This window comes from Phycodurus eques, chromosome 6 (genome assembly GCF_024500275.1).
Source record: "Phycodurus eques isolate BA_2022a chromosome 6, UOR_Pequ_1.1, whole genome shotgun sequence".
NCBI lineage: Eukaryota > Metazoa > Chordata > Actinopteri > Syngnathiformes > Syngnathidae > Phycodurus > Phycodurus eques.
The window spans coordinates 29,893,901-29,913,833 of record NC_084530.1 but is presented as its reverse complement, the minus strand read 5'-3'; the positions used below and the strand labels follow the sequence as shown (position 1 = coordinate 29,913,833).

The following is a 19,933-nucleotide window of genomic DNA, read 5'->3' as shown; positions in this document are numbered from 1 at the left end:
TGTTTGATTTATCCAAAAATCAAACATGCTAGACTTTTCACTTTGTCGTAGGGCCAAATGGTTGGTCGTGGATTAGGTCACACGACAAGAAGTTTTGTCGTTCCTGACAAAATACGTCAGACTCGATGCGGGAAATCGCCCGCGATAGCAAATCAGGCCAATATCAGGTCTAAAATCCTGTCTTCTGATGTAGGCATTAGCCCGGTTACCAATCGGATATTAAGTTCATGTCGATAATTTGGGCATCCTGATCGCTGCCTTCAATCCTATCCATTTATATGAATCTGCATTTTACTCACCTTCTTCTGCAGAATGCAGTGGAAGATGAAGATGAACATGCCCTGCAGTGAGTTGAAGATGGTGAAAAGATAAGCCATGATGACAGTGCTTTCATTGATGTACATCAGCCCAAAAGCCCAGGTGAGGCCCAGCAGACATAGCAGGGCTATGGCCCCAATCACCCAAGACCTGCAGGAAAAGGAAGATCTTTGAGTCATGCTTTTATGTAATCAAATTTTATAGACGTTTTCAAGTTCAACTAAATCTTCATCTTCTTTACCGCCGAGCTTCATCAGGGTCAGGGGTTACTGGGGCTTTTCCTGGCTCACTTTGGACGAGATGTGCTAACCACATTTCCACCGTGCTTCTATTTATTATATAAACTAGATTCTAGCAGTCTTATCAATTAAACATTATTTAACCCCCGCTAAAAAAAAAAAAATTAAAAAAAAACATCAGAAAGGACAAGTGAAAAAGATTGATGGCCGAGCTCGAGCCTGCTTTCTCACCTTCGCTCCCTTTCTCTGGTCTGAATAACTTGAAGGCTTTGTTAATGTGGTGCTCATTTTACTTTGCAAACAGTACAGCTTTTTGTTTTATTTTTAAGCTTAAAATGGCCTGTTCCGAATTTTGCTCTATTCCTTGTTACTTTCTCCTGTTATTTTTTTTCTTCAATGCAGACATACGGAGGCCAGCCTGGGAAAGCTTGCGCTATTTATTTTTCATACGGTACTGATGTTGTTTTACTTTTCAGCTTAAAAGGTTGCGGCATTCTTACAGTGCCGAGTGCTACTTTTTAGCTCGAATTGGAGCTGCTGTAAGTTCTGCTCTAGACTTCTATGCAAATGTGCAGTATTGACATGCTAATTTTGCAAATTGGGACTCCCCCAATTCACTTTCCATACGGGATGGAATGTTGTGGCTTTTTCTCTTTAAATTGGGCTTGCTCCAAACTTCGCTCTATTTCCTTTAATCTTTGTCTTTTCCACTTTTTTTGACAGCCCCTTTAGCTAGTCAAGTAGCTAAAATAATTGCAAACCCTGCTGGTTGCTGCCTTGTCAACCCTAGTTTGCTTCCATTGTATACGCCGGCATACGGTGAGTGTGTCAGCCAGTTTTCTCAGGGCGTGCGTACACCCTGTGTGAGAATTCAGTGGGGACATTGTGGCCATGAGAAAGTGGCATTTCCCAACTAAAGGTTCACCGTTTCTGGTCCGCTTCAGCTTAGATAATAGCCTCTTATGTGACTGGCCGACTGGACAGTGATCAGCTCTCGTGGAAGGGATAGAGACACACGAGGAAGGCGGGTGCGGGGTAGGAAAGGATATTAGCGAGATATTAGGAGAGAAAAAGAGGAGTGTAAGTGAGTGCGACTGAGGTGATTGATTTGATGTTGCCCTCCATGGCACCATTCAGGCGAGACATAAGCGCCAATAAAGCCCGTCTGCCGACCCTCTCCAATAAAGGAGCACGCTCATCCCTCTTTCCTTCCCTCCGTGCGCCCTCTCTTCCCCCTTGGTGCTCCCTGAAGTCAGCCTCTCAGCTGCTTCCCCTCGCTCACATCCAACCATTGTAATATTTCAACAGCACATCGGGCAAGTTATATGGGTCAAAGAAACAGCTCACAAATGTCACACATGTTCAAGTAATTCATATTCCAGGGAGATGAGTAGACACGGCCGGGTCTATTAAGAAAGGGAAGCGAATATGGAACTGCTTCTACAGACAAATAAAACGACAAGCAAACCAATCAAAATGTCTGCGGGGAGATGTTGGGGCATCTTGATTGGAGAACGGCCTTACCAAAAGACAACGTATGATCTCTTGAAATTAAAGCGACAAAGAGAACAAAAGGGAATGAGACAAAAAGGGCACAATTATGATTAACGAGGAAATGAGACATGACTAATAGAGCCAACTAGATTACAATCTATTCAACCTTCAGCGTACTCGGAGAAAGAGAGAATGCCATTAAAAAAAACGGGGGTCCAAATGAGTCGTATTCTTTAAACTGCTCTTTGATTTTCATCATTCATCAGGTCTTTTGATTACATCCCCCCTGAAAGGCACTGGAGCAAAGATCACGTGGCTGTGCCTTAATTTCTGAAATGCTCCCCAGCGCTCTTGCCCAAAAAGAAGGCGGCAGTGGTGTTTATGAGGAACAACAAATGATCAGACCATCTTGTGACTGACTTCAAACATCGTGCGCCGCCGCACGTCGACAGGGCGGCCGCCGGTGAGCTGCGGCGTATTGTTCAAATTCGACTGAAACCTTTTGTCTCGAGCGTCGGCGGAATCAGAGAATAACACAGTCGTGATTAGCTAGCAGAAGAAGACGGAGACGCAGAGCTCATCGGAAATAAAGTCATATTTTCAAGTAACGTTCTCAGAGGGTCATATGCAGACAATAATGATGTGACTTTCAATAAGAGGCCTCTTGAGATGATGTCAGGCAGAAATTAGATGTGTTTCAAGCAAACATGCTGAATTAAAGAAAGACAATGGGCATTAGATAGGAAGGAAGAGTCATGCATGCGGGCATATTCCACTTTGGGGCTGTACAGTAAATGTGTAGCCAGCATCCACATACACACACACACACAAACAGGTCAAATGCAGCTCAGGGCAGAAAGACAACAATGTGGGGGATGGTGGACAAAAATGGTCTCTTTTTTTGTGAAACATAAAAAATTAGATGACTGGCTGAAGGATGAGCAAATGCTCACAGGGTGCCCTGTGAACATTATTTACATCTAAAACTCACTCATGGGGAGATATGGAAGATATATCTTGTCTTGTTCCGTATTGCACATTTATAAAAATGTTAAAATTCACTGACCACACGTGTACAATCTAATTTCATCCAATACGACAGCAATGTCAACATTTTGTTCCCTTACAGCGCATGATTTTGATTTACCCTGTCAGTAGTTTGCGGTGGTGTAGTAAGAATAACTTGGCAAATACAAAAATTAACGATTCAATGCAATGCTAGGATAAAATGTATGAAAACGTTTGCATCTATCGTTATTACACAATGCAGTTTACGCCACAGATTGTTTTTCTGAACAGTTCCCAAAAATGTGTACAATATGCATTTTCTATACCAGTTATCCGGTTGAGGGTCGCAGGTGAGCTGAAGCCTATCCCAGCAGACTGGGCAAAAGGCGAACTGTGTCCTGGACAGGTTGGTATAGAGTAGATTTATAGTATATTTACATTGGGTTATTTTTCATAAAAAATATAGTGAACATCGCAGGGACTGGTCCATTTTAAAGTGCAAGGGAACTTACCAAATATGGTATTAAAGCTTTAATGAATACTTCTCTGAAGGTGTCACAATTGATCATTACTATCTTGTTAAAGCAGATTTGATACAGCTGGTATTGGGTGACATTTTATTGTGCATGTGTACCTAATGTGGTGGCTGGTGGGTGAAGTTTACAAACAAACAAACAAACAAAAAAACTTCATTTTGCAATGTGTTGCACATTCTGTAAAGGCAGTGATTCCCCCCAAACCAACCCCCACCCCCTCTGTGTTGCTGGGCAACTGCAACAAGTCTAGATGTTGCCAAGTGAAGTCACTTGCTTCAATAAGTCAATTTTTAAGGATCAAGCAGACAATACATAATGTGTTGATGGGCTTTAAAGCTGCTGGTAGGTGGATTCTCGCATACAGCAAGGCCATCTTTTCTCGCTTTTTCAAACGAAAAGCGATTTAACCTTCACCTGAAGATGTCTCAGATTTGTTATCTCACATTCTATGTATTGATGCCCCTTTCTCTTAAAGAACATGAGTGTGCACCATCAGCAGGTAGCAGGACTGAAAGTACACTTACTTGATGTTGTCCAGACATCCAGAATCCGGTTTGAGGATGGCTGTATGGTGGAACATCTTATAAAGAGCGATGCCAAGGAAGATTACATTGAGCTGAAACAAACAGACATGACGCTAGTTAGTTCTGTGGGCCGAGTCAAACCCAATTGACTCTCAAGCAGGGCGCAGGCCAACAGTAGCTAGTATGGTTGCACCGTATCACTGCAGTACAGTTCACTTTCTGTGCTGAAGCCTAAGAACATCCTGCAGTCGTTACAGCCGTTCAGGATCACTGCTGGCGGACATCTCCAAGTTCCGCAGTTGCCGTCGGTATTTTAATGAAGACGTCGTCGTGCTACATCTCTGAGGCTGTCTGGTTTAGCAGCGAGGGTAAAGTCTGCACACGACACCGGCCCCTCTCGTAATCTCACGCGGCTCAGCGATAGCGTGGCTGACTTTAAGACGAGCACAGCAGTGTGCATTCCGGCATTCGTTTAATTGGGAACATGTCCCATTGCTACCATTCCCTTTATGTGTGTATTTTTTTATTTTATCTGCCTCAGACAAAAGCTCCAATTCTCTGTACAAGTACTACATGAGTTCTTCGTCTTAGAAGAATTGGCTGACAAATTATGAAGGGATATTACAAATACTAAGACAATGGTCACATGTGCTCCTCTTGTTATATTGCACTCTACTGGCACTTTGTTAAAGAAGCTGTAGGAGTTTTCAGATGTTTGCGTTTGCAGGCATGAGTAAAAATGGAAGAACGCATAACTGTTGTTGCGTACGCGGGGCTCCAGATAATGAGCTTGAAAAAGCTTCTCCAGCCAAGTGTACAATTACTGGAACCTGCGGAGACACCATCCATCTATTTTCAACAGTTTATCCTGTTCAAGCTGTAATCCGTAAATTTGGTCGCCCCCTAGGCTGGAATTCAGTATTTCAACAGAATCCGTCACTTTTGTAAGTGATGATTCTCCAACATTCTACAACATTCTTATTCTGTTATGAAGGACAGCCAGTCCTTCAAAAGATGGATTCTTTTTTGTCCGCGTATGCACCACCATCCCGAATACCGCTGACAGTGCAAGCCGTTCACCTGGCATGCAAATGACCGTTTAGTCCTTTTTGCAGCTCCTTGAGACCAGGGATTATTTTGACAAACTTTACAAACTCATGTTTTACTTTAAGCTCTTTTCAGACTTGGCCAATGGTGGGCAAATAGTGTGCTGTCCCAAGTATTTTCCTTTTTGTTGGGTTACACTACAATGTGAGAGTTAATCCACATATAGGCAGATTTTAAATTGATACATTTGCACACTTTTGAGACACTTAGAAAACCTAGGAGGAGATTTGGCAACACTTCCACGTAATTTGCACAAACAATATGGTAGCCAACTGTGCTGAGAGTGAGCATGCATGCATGCGTGTGTGTGTGTGTGTGTGTGTGTGTCTCACCATTATGATGAGTGTAGCAGGGCCTATAAAGCTCCAGATAAAGTATGTATCCAGTCGCAGCCAGCACCTGAAGAGAGAGGAAAGATGCAGAGGGATTAAAACATGTCCCAGAGGGATGCTGGCTGGCAAAGATTTACCAGCAGATGACAGTTTATGCATCACAGGCGTACACACACACATACACGCACGCACACGCACGCTCTGGAGGGAATGGGAACGAGTTATTTACATGACTTTCAAATGCATCATGATAGAGGTGTAGGACACAAGGAATTTGTGAGAAATACTGGAATGATGGAGTGAAACAGAGGAAGCGCATGGCTCAAACATACATCAACACGCCGAGGGTGAGCCGGCGAGAGATGATCACCTGTGATAAATACACCTTTACTCCCCCCAAGGGCACGCGAATGACACTGCCACAAGGTAGGGTGGCCTAACATATGACATCATGTGTTCAATGGAATGCAGAGGTGTGACTCGGAAGACTCGATTACATAGATGCCGTCGGGGCTTGAGAGTTTACGCACAACACACGCGTACACAATTTGCAGAATTACACAAAAACTATCTGGTGATCTAATTCAGTGGTTCTCAAATTGGGGCCCCCGGGGGTCTGCCAGCTGTAGCTTGGGGGTCTGCAAAACTATTTGCAATTATATCGTGTCATTTTAAAATTCGTACATACCTACATATGGAGACTGGCATATAAATAAAACAAACAATATACTGTAAACCAATTACCTTCTCGAGTATGATGGAGATGATTGCATAAATCTGACATTCCTGTATGAGCGCAGTATTTCTTGTCAGCAATGACTGATTAATATTTAATTCAATTAAATTTCGTTAAGTCTCTATTAAATAGGTCATGAATATTTACGTTAAAACATTTTTTTAAAAAAATAATCTCTCTGACATTAAGGGATGCACATGGTAGTTTTGGTTAATGGGCATTGGGATTACACAAAGGTGTGTAAACAATTTTCATTTTTTGAAGAACTTTTTGTCATTTGGAGTCACTATGGCAGCCTCCATGAACCAAAAAGTACAACCCCAATTCCAATGAAGTTGGGACGTTGTGTTAAACATAAATAAAAACAGAATACAATGATTTGCAAATCATGTTCGACCTATATTTTCTTGAATACACTACAAAGAGAAGATATTTAATGTTCAAACTGATAAATTTGACAGTTTTGAGCAAATAATCACTAACTTAGAATTTTATTATTAATTTTATTTAAAAGAAAAAACTGGGACAGGGTCATGTTTAATACTGTGTTACATCACCTTTTCTTTTAACAACATTCAATAAATGTTTGGGAACTGAGGACGCTAATTGTTGAAGCTTTGTAGGTGGAATTCTTTCCCATTCTTGTTTTATGTACAGCTTCAGCCGTTCAACAGTCCAGGGTCTCCGTTTCAATGGGAGACAGGTGTGGACTGCAGGCAGGCCAGTCTCGTACCCGCACTCTTTTACTACGAAGCCACGCTGTTGTAACACGTGCAGAATGTGGTTTGGCCATTGTCTTGCTGAAATAAGCAGGGGCGTGCATGAAAAAGACATTGCTTGGATGGCAGCATATCTTTCTCCAAAACCTGTATGTACCTTGTAGCATTAATGGTGCCTTCACAGATGTGTAAGTTACGCATGCCATTGGCACTAACACAGCCCCATCACAGAAGCTATCTTTTGAACTTTGCGTCCATAACAGTCTGGATGTTTCTTTTCCTCTATCCAAAATTTCCAAAAACAATTTGAAATATGGACTCGTCGGACCACAGAACACTTTTCCACTTTGTATCAGTACATCTTAGATGAGCTCGGGCCCAGAGAAGCCGGCGGCGTTTCTGGGTGTTGTTGATAAATGGCTTTTGCTTTGCATGGTAGAGTTTCAAGTTGCACTTACGGATGTAGCGCCGAACTGTATTTACTGACATTGGTTTTCTGAGGTGTTCCTCAGCCCATGCAGTGATATCCTTTCCACATTGATGTCGGTTTTTGATGCAGTCCCGCCTGAGAGATCGAAGATCACGGGCATTCAATGTCGGTTTTCGGCCTTGGCGCTTACATGCAGTGATTTCTCCAGATTCTCTGAACCGTTTGATGATATTATGGACCGTAGATGATGAAATCCCTAAATTTCTTGCAATTGTATGTTGAGGAACATTGTCCTTACACTGTTTGACTATTTTCTCACGCACTTGTTCACAAAGAGGTGAACCTCGCCCCATCTTTGCTTGTGAATGACTGAGCAATTCGGGAAAGCTGGAAAGCTCCTTTTCTAACCAATCATGGCACCCACCTGTTCCCAATAAGCCTGTTCACCTGTGTTTGATGAGCATTCCTCAACTTTCTTAGTCTTTTTTGCCACCTGTCCCAGCTGTGTTTGAATTCGAAGTAAATTATTATTTGCTAAAAACAATAAAGTGTATCAGTCTGAACATTAAATATCTTGTCTTTGTAGTGTATTTAATTAAATATAGGTTGTATTCTGTTTTTATTTATGTTTAACACAACGTCCCAACTTCACTGAAATTGGGGTCGTACTAATGACCTGTTTGAGGAAGTCCCATTTGAGTCACTATCCAACCATTGTCCCTGCCCCAGGACCAAAATCGAACGGTCCAATGAACCAACGCAGCGGTGACCACACAAAACTTAATACAACACACAGCTTTTGCCCTCCTCTCACTGCTTCGAAAGCCAACGCATGTATGCTTATGTTGCCGCTCTTAAACCTTCCTCATTTGTAGCACATGCAGGAGGAGAACGTGTCCCGGCTTCCGCTGGCCGGGGTCACACCTCCACGCTTAAAAAGTTTCAGAGGAGCAAAATGGCCGACTGATTCACGGCCAGCTGCTTCTGAATTATTAATCTTTCAATTTCCACTACGTTCGAGAGCTCTCCTCCATTACGGGGGCCCCGCGTTGTGTCACCGCATCATCCGCCGTGGCCTCCTGCGTCAAATCATTCATTGCTCCCCACCTTCATTAAGAGACGTGAGTGAGATTTAGCCGTTGGATCGTATTTTGCTTGAAAAAAGGCAAGACGCGTGCCGTGCCATTTTCAAGGCGGTGGTTGATAAATGAGTCGCATAACTCATGTTTTTCTTCTACAAAAGGTACTTTACCACAACCATAGCTGGATTTATTATGCAATCAATCAGGTTTACATGAAGGGACACTGGTCGTTTAGGTGAAACATTACACTAACTAATTCGGCACAGCTACGCATTGTAATGCTACAACTTCAAGAGCTGTATCAACAATTTGTAATTTATAATAGTAATTAATAATAGGGCTCAACTTTCTATTATCACAAAACTATTACATGAACAATGTGATACGTCCTGTATATGTAAGAGCTGTACATAAAAAAATTAAAAGACAATTTGAAGCTTCACAAAGACAATAAAGATTTTTGTTGCAGGTTTAATTGAGTTGTACGTTATAGGCCACATTAATAGTGGAAAAAGTTTTTAAATTATTGACCTTTGTCTCATTTGTTCATGTCACAAAAGCCTGACATTTGACCAGGGGTGTGTAGACTTTATTTATCCACTGGAGCTAAATAATATAACCAAAATATTTGAAACGCCTTGTACTGTTGTACTTTGCATACATTTATAATACAGTATTCATTGGATCTTATTTGATGGTTCAGTTGTACCTAATGAAGTGTCCAGCGAGTTAAATAAAGCACTTTTGTAAGCGTTTCGTGAAATAATCTTCAATGCAGCTGATAAATGCTGTTTGTTGTTATTGACACCGTCAAGGAATTCTAACTTGTGAACACAATCAAAGTACTATTTTGAGCTCATGCCAAGTTTGATTTGGAAGATGAATCGTGTTTTGAGTTGGTTTGATGCTCATTGAATTGAGGCCTTGTAATAAATTGAGAGCTTCAAATATATTAGTAGTATTTTGTCGTAATATTTGTCTTTTTACTTCATCCAGCCGTCCATTTTCCATAATTGTGCAACAAGACTAATTGTCTTAAAAGCTGGCCCACAATAGTACACAGTGTCAACTTTCATCTGGAGCCCGGCATGCAGATTCATGTTTTATTGATTATCCGGAGATGAAATATTGAGCTAAGTGGCATCGGTGCACCGTCAACATCAGATTCAACCCTTCCCCACTTTCCCAACTTCCGCAAATGATGCGCACCTCGTGGAAAGCGCAACTTCACAAACCGTCTCAGGAGCAGCAGAGCGAAAATGTGAATCATTTAACAGTTTTATAATGTGCTGTCATTGTTCACTGCCTGTATGGAGGCATTTATTTATCAGGCACCCAGCAAGAGATTTTAAACGTTTAACATAAACGTGTAAAGGTCTACAGATGCAACATTCATGCACAGTCCTTCTATTTCCCAGTGCATCATTATCAAATACGTGCGGTGCATTTTCCCTGCGTGTCTTCACTGCCCATGTTCAAGTTTGAGTGTTTTTTTTCTGAAAAGGGAGTTTTGTTGTATGAAATGAAGCCACAAAATTACACTTCTACAGTCTGATGATTTGCTATGACAAAGTTGGATAATTTGTGAGTGAGCAAGATTAGAGAAACATTTACTGTCCAGAGGATCCTCGCATACTCGCGGTTCAACATCCCCGGATTCACCTGTTGGTCGAATTTTTCTTTATTTATTTTTGTCCTTCACTTTTCCCCCAATTTTTCTTGATTTAATTTTTTCTTTTCTGGGTGGGAACCAACCCTGAAGACGCTTATTTGCGGTTTATCCCCACTTCTTCAAGACTGTTTTGGGTTTAAAAAAAAAAAAAAAAAAGCAGCATACTTTTTCTCTGCTTGTCTGTGAAAATGGAGGATTGCATGTTACGGAGTAGTGCATCTTTACAACGTGACATAACAGCTACTTCCCTGGCATAAGTATTAGCCTACATTATTTTCTGTTGTTTTTTTGTGGGACAGGGATCGTATTGACCATAACGTTGTTCTTGTTTTTACGAGGTTGTTATTGCGTCCAAACAGATTGTTCGAGCGTCATTCCTGAACTTCTCACCTCCTTTGATATAGTTACATGGCATTGTTGTAGATTGCTAAAATATGATGTGCTGAATTAAGCAGGTTCATTGCCATTCTTTTGTTAATTTATTGATGGCAGGATTTCAATTTCAGTACATAGTGTATAGCATTGTTCATTATCGTGGTTGTCATTTTAGTCATGGCATCATAGTGACAGCTGTTTTCATTTTTGTATTTTTTCTCGCTCTAATGTCACCAAATAAGATCTCATGTTGTATGTTATTATACTGCGCCGGTTTATACGATGGCGTGGCCAGCGAGTGCACGAGCACCTTCTGAATAACGTGGTGAGCTCTTTTCCCCGGCATAGGTCACACACGTTGAAACTTTCATGAGCTTGACTCTTGCATGCGGCGCGCGCATATGATTCCTACGAATGAAGAGTCGGCCGCCCTCTCCCTCGGATTCCGCCTGCGACTCAGTCAAGCGTGCGTTAGTATGTCGTCATGTACGTCGACGACAGTACACTCCCTCCCGGGAATAAATCTGCTGCACACAAAGAGGCCGCGCTTTCTGTCCACACCCTTTCAACATTCCCACATTGTTGCGCTCTCGTAGGCAGTCCCGCTTCTCTATGCCCCTATTCCGCCATCCTTCACTGCTTCTTGCCCATCCCGGCCTCTCTGTAGTGACACTTCTCAAGCGCGTGTCGATTCCAGTGCCGCGGCCAAAACGACAGCAGGCAGACTCCCTCCATCCCATCCTTCCTTCACAGCCCATCATCCCTCCGTATCGCTTACACTCGGTCGGTGCCGTAACTCCTGTAGTCCACTGCGGCGGAGACGGCGACGATGACAGCAGGCACGCCGTACCCTGCCAGGTAGAAGTACTTAGTGCGGGAGTGTTCGCTCTCAAACACCTCCACCAGCATGATGTATAGCTGCACCCCTTCCAGGAACATCCAGGTGAAGGCTGCCAAGAAGAAGAAATGGAGCAGGGCTGCAAAGACTGCACAGGCAATCTGGTGAGGAAAAAGAGGAGGGGATTGAAATAAATAAACAGCAACGCAACACTTACATAATAGTCAAACTGATGGCTTTACAGTCAGTTTAAAAAGTAAAAGGTAAAATAACTTTGGCTGTGACTCACATTTAATAAAGCACTAGTTTATCATATTCAAATAAGGGAGGAAATGTGAGGGTTTGGAAAGCGGGTTGCCATTAGTGGAACCGACAGGAGAGTTGAAGGTAGGCTAAACAGAAAAAAACACAATCATCGCATATTATAATGACAATTACAGACAATGGAATCGCTTCAAGGCAGCACTAATAGCGGCGTCGACACGTCCCGAAAGAAGACCAGTGACAAAATTCAAGCGCCAAGCTGGCGCCGCAGCGGCTGACTTACACTTCGCGGCGAGGCTAGCACGCTCCTCAAAACGAGGAAGAGGCCACATTTTGTTTTCGTCAACGCTGACGAGAAACACAACTAGAGTGAATTTGGCTCAGATAGTTTAGCAGTAAAAAGACAAAAAAGACCAAAATAACTGTTGAGATAATACATACTAAATAGTGTGCGTTGAAATAAAAATGAAAACGTATGTATTGCCTTATGGAAATAAAATGATTAACATTCAAAGACAAAATCTCAAAGGTTAAGCATTAAATTAACGGCTATTTTCGATAGCAATGCCCTCCACAAAGATGGCCGACTTGCCATTGACATACAGCACTTGAAATTAGTTTTTCAGTGCAGTTTCGGGGTCGTTAAGGCACATACATGCGTGAATACAAAAATAGGCTAGCTTTCTACTAATTACAATTATTGTAAGAACACCCTGCAAAATGCAACAGCTCTCAGAGAGATATTTTCACATTGTGTTACTTTATTCCTTTAAAAAAACAAAAAAAGGCTGCAGCAAATGTTTGATCTAAACTTAGCATAATTGATGAATTCTTGATAAGGAAAACCCAAATAATGGCATTATTTGTACAAAGCTTGCCACGGAAGGAGCATTTCAATCACATTGCGGTCACCAGCACAACCTGACAGATGATCAAGATGTGAAATGAGTTGGAGAGGCAGATCATACGACATTTAAAAAGACCTGTGTGAGAGACCATCTGGTGGATATATACAGCATATTTATACAAAAAGAAAAAGAGAGCAGCAAAGATGAGAACTCGGGAAATGAAAAGAGAAGCCATCGAGCCTAAAACGGCATTAACAATTGTGGCAATAGGGCAGGAAGAAAAGAAAAGAGTGGCGCTTAAGATAAGAGGCAGACGCAAGGATGATCTGTGAGATTTGGGCCAGCATTTCCACGGCGATCTAAAGACTCGTTGAACGGAAACGCTCAAAGTGGGACTTTTTATAATGAAAGCGCTTGCAGGGGGAGACAATTACCTCATGTCTGACAGACAATGAGTTTAGGGAGCCAGGGAGTCGCTCATTTCCATTTCTAATGACGGCACGTTTTGCCTTACACACACAAAGACGCACGCAGGTATAAAAAAAAAAAAAAGGGTGTGCTGCTTATGCAGAGTCATTTGGTTTTCCTGATGGATTTACTGGCTTAACCGGCCACAAGCTAAGTGACGCTGAAGATGTTAATGGAGGTCACGAGTAGCCACCGGTAATTAACCAGAGAGTGGTCTGCGCACGCACGCCAGCAGCTAGCGTGCACACAAACACGCACGATCGCTTCCACAAAGAAGCACGCGACACCTCCAAAAGACAATGTCAAAATGGAAACACATTGTTCTCCTCTTTCCCGTTGACAATTAGAAGCTTTTCCTCATGGACGCTTGGTGAGATGCAAAGCTACTCTGTGGAAGTGATGAAGGAACTTTGCTGCCAGACTTTGCACAAGACAGGCGTTCAATCAAGAAATGTTTCTACAGCACAAAACTATGTTAGCGACACGGAGCCGCATGGGGCAAATAGTTGCACGTTTGGGTGACCTCGCTTGGAGGAATGAACCGCCTTCTTTCAGTCATAATCTCCATGCAACATTTGCACCACAAAGTCGACACGTCAATAGAAAATTTGGTTTGTTTGTTTTCAATCCATTTGTGTGAAACACACGGATTCTGAAATAAGGGTCCAATGAATACCAGTGTTTTCATCTTTGCATTGACAGATACTGATTATTGATCATATCACATAAAACAGTGATTCTCAACAGGTGGGTCCGGACTCAAAAGTGGGTCACAGACTAGCTAGTAAAAAAAAAAACATATATATATATATATATATATATATATATATATATATATATATATATATATATATATATATATACATTGGTCGTGTTCATATTCAGATTTTTTTGTTACAGTATAGAGGTGTACCGAGTTCCCGCATGGAACATAAAATTAGATAAGCAACAGGAAATGTTACTCACGTGTCACAATTTTATTCCATAAACAAATACAGTACAGTTGAGCCTCTGGCTAGCGGGAAACATGCCGAGCAATACGCTTTTGGCACTGTGTCAAACTCATTTGAAACAGCATTGAAAAATATAACGTATGGTCCCGGTGTTTTCAGAAGCTATTTAAAAAAATAAAAATAAAATAAAAATGCTTTATTGTTCTTAACTTCTACAAAATAGGTTGCGACATCGCCACATTAGGAAAATGCGGGTCCCAGGTTGACAACAGTTGATATAAAACAATATTATTTATAATATTAAAGATGTAGCAGTCATGAGATGCTGTTACATGAATCTTGAGCTTTATTTCTGCACTGTTTTTTTTTTTTCCTCAGTCATCTGCGGTTTTTGCGTTGAGAATGTTTTGTAATTATGCCTTGCAACAAAAAAATCAATCAGATACTATCAAAAGCATGTTCGCAAAACCGGTGCAAACGTTCCAAGAAGCATATGTGTTTTTGTGGTTTAGATTCTAATTAGTTTTGTTTTCTTGTGACCAATGTCTTATCTTGCTCATCAGGTTCCACCTGTTCTCGTCTACCAATCAGCTCCCTCCAGTCGCTTGCGTCTAGTCCAGGTGTGCCTCGTTGTCTCGTCAATTTATTTGTATTTAGTTCCCTGCATTCTTTTAGTCCATGTTGGTGCATCGTTGTCAGATGTAATTTTTCCTTAGTCCCGTCGTGTTTTTGGATAACTTAATTTAGATATATATATATATTTTACTTAATTTAGTTGTTGTATTTTTGAAAATGAATATTTTTTGGAGTGAATCTTGAACTCCTGCCTGCTTCTCTGCTTCCCTGCTCTTGGGTCCAGCTTTTGCCGCAACACCACAATAACCTGTAGCTGCGACATGCCCTTTAATGAGGCGATTAAACAAAATGAATTTAGCTTTACTAAGTGTGCAGTACATGCTAAGGTTCTGTTTTGCTGCTGAGAGAGGTTTATTTTCTTTCTCGAACCCACAATGAAAAATCAAGTCGACGCGTCCAACTTTGTGTCACTGCATGCTCGATGCGCAGATAGGCACACTTTTGTATATATAGTATGCCGAATAAACTACTTCATTTCCAACAATGCAGAATATACTGCTTGCCGCTACGCCTCAATGAACTCGGAAAGAGATAACGTTGTTATACTGATATGTCTGGGGGGCATTTTTTATTTCTTTTTTTTTGTGTGAAAAATGTGATTTGATTTTGTTGTTGCTGTTTGATCTGTTCAGTTTGCAGCAACACGACTGATAGCAAATGAACAACACGAGATATTTTGTTTTGTTGTTGTTTTGCACCGAACATTCTCTTCACAGAGTATATACAAACTGATCAGCTAATGTGAAATGGTTAAAGATTAGCTGAAGGCACGTACAATCTCAGTTCATGAGTCAGTAAGAAGGTTAAAATGTATTTTGATTTTCTCTCTGTACCAGTTAAATGTCGATATATATATATATATATATATATATATATATATATATATATATATATATATATATATAGATGGAGAGAGAGAGAGAGAGAGAGAGTTAGCGAAAAACCCCTACACTGACTGGGTTTGGCATGCCAAATTAACCTACAATCGAATTAATATCGTCCAAATCATAACAAATGATTGTTTTTAGCGAGAAATTATTGGAATCATGTCAGCCTGGTCAACTGAGATCGGCGAAGCCTCTGGCCGGCCTCGGCTGTCGCTAATCAACTGAACGCACCGCATCAGTGAGTGTGATGAATACAACCAAGACCCTGAAAAGATTCCACACGAACACAGGGACCAAGAATAAAGCTGTTCAATCTTATCTCGTATTATTTGATATGAACCCAGATTCTCAGGTTTAATATGAATATAAAGAGACGAGTAGGCTTCTGAATAGGTCTGATTTACACATTACGTATTTCTCGTTTTACATCTCAAACACGCTCAATTTACACAATAAAACAGCGTTGGCAAAATGTGTCTGTTTAGTATCTGCGTGTAGAATGTGCCTGTATAGAGCCGCTTGTCAAATGTAGGCTGAACTGCAATTCATGTATAAAGATACTTGGCAGAACCAAATGGATTTTTGGATTAAAAAAAACAAAATATATTCGTACTATCCTGAGGGCTGATGGAAGCAAGTGAAGCAGGACTCAAGCAGCACATTATTAGAGGAAAGGCAGCACATAGTCATGTGCATATACTTTACTTCAACATGTAATCTACAAAATATTGCAGGGATGAAAAACATGTGGGCCAAAATACTATGGCCCTTATCGTACTTAATAAAAATGGAAATGACCTATAATAGGTGGCAAATGCAATAGGTGCTCTATGTTGACGTTTTGTCGCTTTACACAGTTAACGGAAATGCTGTGCCATGCTGTTTTTTTTGGTTTGCTTTTTGTGGGTCAGATTTTTGTGCCAGTTCTGTGAAAAAAAGGAGTGCCTGGTAGATCAGGATTAAAATGAAACTCATGTTGTTCAGTTTTTAATTTGATTTTCTGCTACTGTACATGGCAGCAGCAGCTCATTTGTAAGGAGTTGGGCTTTAGAACCACAGTTTAAATCCTGCTGTGGATAAAATGTGAATGCTTCCTGAATACTGTCGAGGTACCCTTGAGCAAGGCACTGCCATCCGCAGGGCACATTGACACAAACAACCATTTGCACTCACGGGCGATTTAGAGTCTTCAATCAACCTAGCACGCATGTTTTTGGGATGTGGGAGGAAACCGGAGTGCCCGGAGAAAACCCACGCAGGCATGGGGAGAACATGCAAACTCCACACAAGCGAGGCCGGGATTTGAACCGCGGTCACCGGAACTGTGAGGCAGATGCGCGAACCAGTGACCCACCAAAAAATTTTCAGTTCAAATGCCGTAAGTGTCTTGTCTGATGACATGACTTCATCAGATGAATAGAAAATGCAAAAAATATCTGTTCCAAACACATACCGAGGATAACGTAGTCTGTGTGCAAAAATGTCCGACGACAATAAACTGTCCACATAATACATACATACATATATAGTCCATATAATGTATATGACAGCAATGGTCTTCTCTGGAAAAATGGCCTGCCTGTTCCCACCATATCGCGTCTCTTTTCTTACCGGCTGGTCTGCTCTGTTGATTCCGACCAGGAAGAGCGACTCAGCAATGAAGAGGCTGATGCAGAGGTTCTTATGGATGGTGTTGCGGTCGCTCTGCAGTCCGCGGAAAAAGCAGAAGGTGAAGATGCAGATGAGCAGGCAGACCAGGGACAGCAGGATGCCCACCCAGGTGATCACATCCAGGAGCAGGTCGTGAATGCTGTCTGCTTTCTGTGAACAACACAAGAGCAAAACGTATATTCGACCAGAATATGAAACCGACAGCGACATGAAATGACCCTCCCTGCCGTGAACGACGGCGGTCTGGCTGCGTGTCATTGAGCGTCAGTGCGTTACACCGTGTTGCGCAGGTGTTCCGGCTCTATCTATCAGTGTCCCGCAAGCTGGCAGGCTGATGCGTGTTCAACGCAGCGGCGGCGTGATCGATATACTGCTCAAAGCCGCCCGCTGCATTCGCATACGGCCGCCGAGTAAGCCGGCCCTGACAATGACCTCTCTTAGAAATAACACTCGTCCTCTGGCTGAGAGGCCGTGAGTCCACATGCACAACAGCGGATTTTTAATAGAACAAAAGACAATGATAAAAACACACACACACTGTGCGCCAAAGGTTCACCCTTCATCCGCTTTCTTACGGTTTTGGGAATAACAACAAAACCTTCTCTGCCGTCTCAGATTAACGCAAAGGAGTACGGATTGGTTTATGACCTTTATGACCCCTTTATTGTTACATTAATTGTGTTTTCACACAATTTGAGCTGTTCTATTTATATACCAGTGGTGGGCATTTGCAAACTGAACTCTAATATTTGTATCATGAAATTGTATTAACTGATTTCCAACAGTCTATGGTCTTAATTACGTTGCATGTCTTTTGACTGCACTGCTTCCGGTGGATGTTTGATTTTTTTATTTCGTCCAATCCGATTTCAGCCTCCTTATATGTGCTGCCATGTCATTCTAATCCGCTCAGAACCTTCAGAATCAGTAGTGCTGGCCAATGTAACCTAAAAGGGATTATTTCTTTAATAAATCGTTATCACACGGACAGAGCGCAAGCCCTCGATGACATCAGCATTGTTCTGTTCTCTGATTGGTTGGGAGAGCTAGCAAAGTTTGACGCGAAACGGGTCTGTAGCGATCTGCACACAATAATAAATTTAATCATCTGCAAATCTAATGGGTATGATGCATTTTCTTGAAATTGTTGTGCTGATATATTGGATTTTGGTGTAGTGGTGATGGTTTCTATAACTGCGACGTGATAGTGGTGCTATGAAGAGGTGGTTTAAGTCAGTCCGACTGAAGGCCCAAGTACCAAATACACGACCCACCACTGCTGTCGACGCTATCTAGATTGAGTACAATAAAACAACCTGCTAAAGTTCCTGGTTTTTGATAACTGAAATAGTAACATCTGCCATTACGATCAGGATATCTTAATAGAGTTTGTCAAATCAGTTTCCAAAGTATGATAACTAAGTAGCAGAGTCTTGAGAGTTCTCAATCCATTTGCCAGATGTTGTGGTCCCATTCTCTTCCTGTCCTCCTTTATAAGATATGTTACTGCAAGCTGCATAGCCTGTAAATCAAACGGTGTCTTGATTCATTCCAGAACCATGCCGGCCAGGCCCGACCCGAGTCAACGCCTACCTTGACCTCCATGTGGGCCATGAGCACGGCGAAGCTGGTGAGGTGAGTGCAGGAGCAGCTGGTGTGGGTGCGATTGGTGGCCAGCAGGCGACAGTCCTGCGTGGACCAAAACCCTGTCATGGTGCGCTTGGAGTAACTCCAGAAGGAACAGTTGGGATTGAAGTTCTCTTCGGAATGCTGGGGAAGAGGAAACACACAGGAGTAGATTTAATGATGGCACAAAAAGCAGGAGGCAGGGACGGCAATAAAACTGTGTGGGAAATCATTTGGAGGACTCAGTAAAACAAACAAGTTGGGGTAGCATGGTTAGAGGCAGTCAAAGAGACAAGAGCACAACAAACAGAAGCAACAGAATGCGCAGCAAAGCAAAGGCTGTGCTGGCTGCGTGTGACATGGCGAGTGACAAACGTGGTGGTGGTGTGAAAACCGAGGAATCTGTGTGTTACCCTACAAATGAGCACTAAAAACACTGAGGCTTCTTTTACTGCCGACAAATCGGATAAGTATTCACACGCTGAATGTGCAGCAAGAAAAAGTCAATGGCAAATCAATTCACAAGAAAATGATTTTGCATGGTAGCCCTTATGCCCTATGGGCATGAAAACCCATAACTTTGGACATAATTTCTATGTTGTTACCAGGAGCTTCACCTTCCCCATTTTTTCAGATTTTGAGTTTCAAACCTTTGACAACATCTACCTTTGAGATCAGCCAGAAATCGTAATATCAGTGGGCACTTGCCAGCGCTGCCTGCACCTTATGCAGTAGCATGCACCACCGCATTATCACTCCATGTACTGTAGAACAATCATCCTGAAGATGACGACGATCGTCAAATATTAAAGATGTTAAAAAGAAACCTGTAATGGTCAGAATTTTGTTACTCTTTTACCAGATCACTAAAAACCACAAATGAATGGTCTTGTATGTATCCCATCAGGCAGCCTCAACTTGTTTATGATATTGTATATGTGACACAGGTTATTGAAATTTTTTTTTTAAATGCTCCAATGATAAGGTCGGCCCTAATAAAATTGTTAGCAAACTGTTGAAAAAGTTCTAGACTGGTCGACATGAGAGGAGCACATGCAGTACTATTTCGCCTAATTGGTTCTCAGGGACTAAAACGACTTTTTAAGGCCTATTAGGGTATATAAAAGCGACAGATCATAAAGGGAATGAGGATTTAAAGTACTAATGTGT

The 19,933-nt window shown here is 41.8% G+C and overlaps 1 protein-coding gene across 1 annotated transcript in view; it reads right to left on the bottom strand.

Moving 5' to 3' along the window:
* Nucleotides 1-19,933, bottom strand: part of adgrl3.1 (adhesion G protein-coupled receptor L3.1) — a 146,915-nt gene that overhangs the window by 10,504 nt on the left and 116,478 nt on the right. Inside the window, 6 exon segments of the mRNA XM_061679024.1 lie at nt 300-468; nt 4,120-4,211; nt 5,559-5,625; nt 11,351-11,571; nt 17,078-17,287; nt 18,731-18,907. Coding sequence (XP_061535008.1) covers nt 300-468; nt 4,120-4,211; nt 5,559-5,625; nt 11,351-11,571; nt 17,078-17,287; nt 18,731-18,907 — 936 coding nt within the window.